General features: G+C 41.6%; 1 protein-coding gene across 1 annotated transcript; it reads right to left on the bottom strand.

The window, feature by feature from the left end:
* Nucleotides 1–1121: 1121 nt before the first annotated feature.
* Nucleotides 1122–1950, bottom strand: LOC111444311 (alpha-amylase/subtilisin inhibitor-like). The gene is made up of 2 exons (XM_023082366.1): nucleotides 1686–1950; nucleotides 1122–1596 (listed from the first exon to the last, which is right to left on the bottom strand). Exons 1-2 carry the CDS (start codon nucleotides 1921–1923, stop codon nucleotides 1238–1240), a joined length of 597 nt encoding a protein of 198 aa, XP_022938134.1. The 5' UTR covers nucleotides 1924–1950; the 3' UTR covers nucleotides 1122–1237.
* Between the last annotated feature and the right edge of the window lie 5545 nt (nucleotides 1951–7495).

Genomic DNA, 7495 nt, shown 5'->3' on the forward strand with positions numbered 1-7495 from the left:
ATACCAGCATTTTTGTAGGGTGTCTCACTTACGTATTTCATACTCGACCAGAAATCATATTCACAATCAACTTGTTTAGTCAATTTATGCATAGTTAGATGGATTCTCGAGAAAGATAATATATTAAAAGTATAAATTACTACTTCAGCATATTGTACTAAAAAACCCGTCTATATTCTAAATTTTTTTCCTAATGATCTAAACAATCTCAAAATCTCGATTTTTCTCTAACTCAAATAAGTAGGCTCATTTTGTCGTTCTAGTCGATGTTTAGTTTGGTCACTAACTATGAGTCACCAAGCAATGTGCTATTGAGGACGCTAGGTCCCTGTAGGGTGGATTGTGAGATCCCACATCGGTTGAAGAAAATCTCAATTTTTCTCTAACCCATATAAGTAGGCTCATTTTATCGTACTGGCCGACATTTAGTTTGGTCACAGACTAACTGTGAGTCACCAGACAGTGTCCTAATGAGGACGCTAGGTCCTTGTACGGTGAATTATGAGATCCCACATCGGTTGAAGAAAATCTCAATTTTTCTCTAACCCATATAAGTAGGCTCATTTTATCGTACTGGCCGACATTTAGTTTGGTCACAGACTAATTGTGAGTCACCAGACAGTGTCCTAATGAGGACGCTAGGTCCCTGTAGGGTGGATTGTGAGATCCCACATCGGTTGAAGAAAATCTCAATTTTTCTCTAACCCATATAAGTAGGCTCATTTTATCGTACTGGCCGACATTTAGTTTGGTCACAGACTAACTGTGAGTCACCAGACAGTGTCCTAATGAGGACGCTAGGTCCTTGTACGGTGAATTATGAGATCCCACATCGGTTGAAGAAAATCTCAATTTTTCTCTAACCCATATAAGTAGGCTCATTTTATCGTACTGGCCGACATTTAGTTTGGTCACAGACTAACTGTGAGTCACCAGACAGTGTCCTAATGAGGACGCTAGGTCCCTGTACGGTGAATTGTGAGATCTCACATTGGTTGAAGAGGGGAACAAAACATTTTTATAATCTTGAGACCCGTTTTAAAACCTTGAACGAAAGTCCAAATAGAACCATATCTCCTGGTCGTGGGCTCGAGCTCTTACCCTAAAAACGACATAGAAACTAAATCTAAAACGTCGGAATTCCTTTATTTATTATTTTTTTAATTAAATAAACTAAAATACTTAACAAGAGTATTATTTAATTTAATGCAATTGCAACAAATTGCATTTTCTTGTCTCAAGCTCTCACAAACTCAAAAGGAAACGCTGAGCCATCCAAAGCCAACAGCCTCAAGCCTTTCTCAATCAAAATTCCAGCTCTTCCACACCTTGGCCTCCCTCTAATAGGGACATCCGAGGGACACCATCCTATATTATAAACGCCAAAGTTGTCCCTATCGATCCTAAAGTACCCGGTGGCAGTGTCGTCGTCCCCGGTCTCAACAAACCTCCTTCCAGTGGTAGGATCTGTCTCCCCGACTCTCCATGCAGTCGACGTTATGCAGATCGAGAACGCTTGAAACACGACCTTCAAATCCCTCCCTTCTCTGATCGTATCTTCACCCGGTAGGTAGGGCGTAAAGGTGACCCCGAAACCTATGGTTAAGAATTCGTAACATAATCAAGAGTTTTCTAATGGTATCACTAATCAAAAGTTTTTGAGTTCGATTGTGATGTAATAATACCTATTTCTTGTGAACGAAGTGGCACTTGGCCAACATGAAATGGGCACTGATCGCCTTTGCGGGTTAATAGGGTGAGATTTCCAGCGACATCAGTGACAGCAGGCTTGATGAAGTACTCGACGTTGATCTGTAAAGGTCGGCCCTCGGTGTCGAGCACGGGAGGACTTTGAGCGATAGAGGACACGGCCATGACGAGGCATAGGTAGCTAAAGGCAACAAGTGACTTACACAACATCATTAATTTGTTCGAAAAATTATGGGTTATGGGATGCAAATGTGTAGTGACATTTATAGCCAATTTGAAGAAGATATCCATTTTGTAGCTTATCTTATTTTATCAATTACTTGTACCTTAAGGCACTTATTTCTTAAGAATATATAATATAATGCATACCATCACAAGGGAAGAAATTTTTAGGAAATATTTGACTAAAAAGTAGTGAGATTTCGAAGTTTTGGACGAGAAAGTCAAGAGGTAGGGATGAACTGAGACGTTACTAAATTTGAAACGTTCGATAGTTGAGCTGTGGAAGTTATGGCAATGAAGAGGCAGAGGTACTTGACGACATCATCGGTCTTATTCTTCAAGTAGAGGTTTACTTTGTCTATAAAAAGATGGTTTAAGACTGTAACTATGAGATCCCACGTCGATTTGAGAGAGGAACGAGTGTCAGCGTGGACGCTGGGTCTCGAAGGGGGGTGGACTGTGAGATCCTACATTGACTCGAGAGTAGAACGAGTGTCAGTGAGGTTGCTGGGCTCTAAACAGGCTGGATTTTGAGATCCCACATTGGTTGGAGAGGGGAGCGAAACATTCTTTATAAAGGTGTGGAAACCTCTTCCACGCGTTTTAAAAACTTTGAGGGAAAGCCCGAAAGGGAAAGCTCAAAGAGGACAAGTATCTACTAGCGGTGAGCTTGAGCTATTACAGTAGCCGTGTGCCACCTGCAGCGGTAGCTACATAAGAACTCCAAAATTAAACAAACGTGTTTTGCTTAGAGTAATTTTATATTGAGTGACCTCCTAAACAATTTTTTACTCATAAAAACAATAAGTAGGTGACGTGATCAAGCCGCAAGAAAATATTAGTGCCATCAGGTGCCAAAATTGGATTCTAAATCCCGATCCAATCCTGGACATACGGTATGACCAATTGTGTGTTGCTCTATTTAAAGATAGCTCGTAAGAGATGAAAATGACACAAAACTATAATATCAAAAGCTAGACGAGAAAATCGAGAGTTTATGGGATGACACAATCTCCGAAGAAACCATCCGATTAGGGTTAGTTCGACTCGTGTTTATCTCAATGTCTTATTCTTTACTTTTTCGTGTAAGTTCATAAATTTCAGAAGACGTGGAACATGTTTGAAGCGGGTTAATAAAAATTAAAAAATTAATTGACCTGTTTAACCTGTTTTTTCTCGTGATTTCAATAGATGAAGATACAACTTTTAATGATTAAACGTTTCATATTTTTTTCATTCATCGGGTTTCTGATATATGTTTAAATTTATACGATATTGGATAAAAAAACGTCTTTAAATTTATACGATATTGGATAAAAAACGTCTTTAAGTTGGCAAAGAAGATTTTGATTGTTCTAAAACAAAGTTGAAGTCAAGGATTATGTTAGGTGAAATGTAAGTGTTTGGTCTACAATTCAATGTCCCATTTTTTCTTCACATAAATTATTTACGCTAAATTAATAAAAGTTTTAATAATATCATTAAATTTTTTAAAGAAAATTTCAAAAATATCTTCACGAACTAACATGTAACGGCCCAAACCCACCGCTAGCAGATATAGATATTGTCCCTTCGTTTTCAGTGGTTAGCAGAATTTTTCTAGAATGCATGTGAGTGAGAACAAAGCAGGCTAGAATGACTCGTGTTGCAAGGAGTAGGTAGCGTGATCATGTCGCGGTCATTAGGTGTCGAATCCAGATTCTAAATTCTGGGTATGACTCGTGTAACGGCCCAGACCCACCGCTAGCAGATATTGTCCCTTCGTTTCAGTGGTTAGCATAATTTTTCTAGAATGCATGTGAGTGAGAAAAAGTAGGCTAGAAGGACTCGTGTTGCAAGGAGTAAGTAGCGTGATCATGTCGCGGTCATTAGGTGTCGAATCCAGATTCTAAATTCTGGGTATGATTCGTGTAACGGCCCAGACCCACCGCTAGCAGATATTGTCCCTTCGTTTCAATGGTTAGCATAATTTTTCTAGAATGCATGTGAGTGAGAACAAAGCAGGCTAGAAGGACTCGTGTTGCAAGGAGTAGGTAGCGTGATCATGTCGCGGTCATTAGGTGTCGAATCCAGATTCTAAATTCTGGGTATGATTCGTGTAACGGCCCAGACCCACCGCTAGCAGATATTGTCCCTTCGTTTCAGTGGTTAGCATAATTTTTCTAGAATGCATGTGAGTGAGAAAAAGTAGGCTAGAAGGACTCGTGTTGCAAGGAGTAGGTAGCGTGATCATGTCGCGGTCATTAGGTGTCGAATCCAGATTCTAAATTCTGGGTATGATTCGTGTAACGGCCCAGACCCACCGCTAGCAGATATTGTCCCTTCGTTTCAGTGGTTAGCATAATTTTTCTAGAATGCATGTGAGTGAGAAAAAGTAGGCTAGAAGGACTCATGTTGCAAGGAGTAGGTAGCGCGATCATGTCGGGGTCATTAGGTGTCGAATCCAGATTCTAAATTCTGGGTATGATTCGTGTAACGGCCCAGACCCACCGCTAGCAGATATTGTCCCTTCGTTTCAGTGGTTAGCATAATTTTTCTAGAATGCATGTGAGTGAGAAAAAGTAGGCTAGAAGGACTCGTGTTGCAAGGAGTAAGTAGCGCGATCATGTCGGGGTCATTAGGTGTCGAATCCAGATTCTAAATTCTGGGTATGATTCGTGTAACGGCCCAGACCCACCGCTAGCAGATATTGTCCCTTCGTTTCAGTGGTTAGCATAATTTTTCTAGAATGCATGTGAGTGAGAAAAAGTAGGCTAGAAGGACTCGTGTTGCAAGGAGTAAGTAGCGTGATCATGTCGCGGTCATTAGGTGTCGAATCCAGATTCTAAATTCTGGGTATGATTCGTGTAACGGCCCAGACCCACCGCTAGCAGATATTGTCCCTTCGTTTCAGTGGTTAGCATAATTTTTCTAGAATGCATGTGAGTGAGAAAAAGTAGGCTAGAAGGACTCGTGTTGCAAGGAGTAAGTAGCGTGATCATGTCGCGGTCATTAGGTGTCGAATCCAGATTCTAAATTCTGGGTATGATTCGTGTAACGGCCCAGACCCACCGCTAGCAGATATTGTCCCTTCGTTTCAGTGGTTAGCATAATTTTTCTAGAATGCATGTGAGTGAGAAAAAGTAGGCTAGAAGGACTCGTGTTGCAAGGAGTAAGTAGCGTGATCATGTCGCGGTCATTAGGTGTCGAATCCAGATTCTAAATTCTGGGTATGATTCGTGTAACGGCCCAGACCCACCGCTAGCAGATATTGTCCCTTCGTTTCAGTGGTTAGCATAATTTTTCTAGAATGCATGTGAGTGAGAAAAAGTAGGCTAGAAGGACTCGTGTTGCAAGGAGTAAGTAGCGTGATCATGTCGCGGTCATTAGGTGTCGAATCCAGATTCTAAATTCTGGGTATGATTCGTGTAACGGCCCAGACCCACCGCTAGCAGATATTGTCCCTTCGTTTCAGTGGTTAGCATAATTTTTCTAGAATGCATGTGAGTGAGAAAAAGTAGGCTAGAAGGACTCGTGTTGCAAGGAGTAAGTAGCGTGATCATGTCGCGGTCATTAGGTGTCGAATCCAGATTCTAAATTCTGGGTATGATTCGTGTAACGGCCCAGACCCACCGCTAGCAGATATTGTCCCTTCGTTTCAGTGGTTAGCATAATTTTTCTAGAATGCATGTGAGTGAGAAAAAGTAGGCTAGAAGGACTCGTGTTGCAAGGAGTAAGTAGCGTGATCATGTCGCGGTCATTAGGTGTCGAATCCAGATTCTAAATTCTGGGTATGATTCGTGTAACGGCCCAGACCCACCGCTAGCAGATATTGTCCCTTCGTTTCAGTGGTTAGCATAATTTTTCTAGAATGCATGTGAGTGAGAACAAAGTAGGCTAGAAGGACTCGTGTTGCAAGGAGTAAGTAGCGTGATCATGTCGCGGTCATTAGGTGTCGAATCCAGATTCTAAATTCTGGGTATGATTCGTGTAACGGCCCAGACCCACCGCTAGCAGATATTGTCCCTTCGTTTCAGTGGTTAGCATAATTTTTCTAGAATGCATGTGAGTGAGAAAAAGTAGGCTAGAAGGACTCGTGTTGCAAGGAGTAAGTAGCGTGATCATGTCGCGGTCATTAGGTGTCGAATCCAGATTCTAAATTCTGGGTATGATTCGTGTAACGGCCCAGACCCACCGCTAGCAGATATTGTCCCTTCGTTTCAGTGGTTAGCATAATTTTTCTAGAATGCATGTGAGTGAGAAAAAGTAGGCTAGAAGGACTCGTGTTGCAAGGAGTAAGTAGCGTGATCATGTCGCGGTCATTAGGTGTCGAATCCAGATTCTAAATTCTGGGTATGACTCGTGTAACGGCCCAGACCCACCGCTAGCAGATATTGTCCCTTCGTTTCAGTGGTTAGCATAATTTTTCTAGAATGCATGTGAGTGAGAAAAAGTAGGCTAGAAGGACTCATGTTGCAAGGAGTAGGTAGCGCGATCATGTCGGGGTCATTAGGTGTCGAATCCAGATTCTAAATTCTGGGTATGATTCGTGTAACGGCCCAGACCCACCGCTAGCAGATATTGTCCCTTCGTTTCAGTGGTTAGCATAATTTTTCTAGAATGCATGTGAGTGAGAAAAAGTAGGCTAGAAGGACTCATGTTGCAAGGAGTAGGTAGCGCGATCATGTCGGGGTCATTAGGTGTCGAATCCAGATTCTAAATTCTGGGTATGATTCGTGTAACGGCCCAGACCCACCGCTAGCAGATATTGTCCCTTCGTTTCAGTGGTTAGCATAATTTTTCTAGAATGCATGTGAGTGAGAAAAAGTAGGCTAGAAGGACTCATGTTGCAAGGAGTAGGTAGCGCGATCATGTCGGGGTCATTAGGTGTCGAATCCAGATTCTAAATTCTGGGTATGACTCGTGTAACGGCCCAGACCCACCACGATCAAGCAGATATTGTCCTCTTTGGCCACCACTAGCAAGCAGATATTGTCCTCTTTGGGCTTTCCCTTTTGGCCTTCCTCTCAAGACTTGGGGAAGGTTTTCACACCCATATATAAGGTGTTTTGTTCTCCTCCCCTTTGGACCCAGCGAATGACACACCGTCTCGTGTCTACCCCTTTGGGAAACAACCTCCTCCCTGACATCACAATTCACCCCCCTTTGGGCCCAACGAATGGCACACCGTCTCGTGTCTACCCCTTTGGGAAACAACTTCCTCCCTGGCACATAATCTAGTGTCTGGCTCTAATACCATTTGTAACGCCCAGGTCTACCGCTAGCAGATATTGTCCTCTTTGGGTTTTTTCTTTCAAGCTTCCCCTCGAGGCTTTAAAATGCATCTGCCAGGGAAGGTTTCCACACTTTGTAAATGGTGTTTTGTTCTCCTCCCCAACCAATGTTAGACATCGGAACTCATTACAAAAATTTTATTTTTTTGTAATTGTACGTGCCATTTATTAGAATATCAATTGCATTGACATTTTAAAAAAATTTACATAAAATTTTGAAAATATTCCGAAAAAAAAAAAAAAAAAAAAAAAAAAAAAAAAAAAAAAAAAAAAAAAAAAAAAAAAAAAAA

Source organism: Cucurbita moschata, unplaced genomic scaffold, assembly GCF_002738365.1.
Source record: "Cucurbita moschata cultivar Rifu unplaced genomic scaffold, Cmos_1.0 Cmo_Scf00006, whole genome shotgun sequence".
In the NCBI taxonomy this organism is placed as follows: Eukaryota; Viridiplantae; Streptophyta; class Magnoliopsida; order Cucurbitales; family Cucurbitaceae; genus Cucurbita; species Cucurbita moschata.

Excerpts from the sequence above, each read along its gene's own strand:
- LOC111444311 (XM_023082366.1), bottom strand. The coding sequence starts at position 1,923 with ATGATGTTGTGTAAGTCACTTGTTGCCTTTAGCTACCTATGCCTCGTC. Across the intron at positions 1,597-1,685 it reads ACTTCGTTCACAAGAAATAG|GTTTCGGGGTCACCTTTACG; the intron begins GTATTATTACAT and ends TCTTAACCATAG.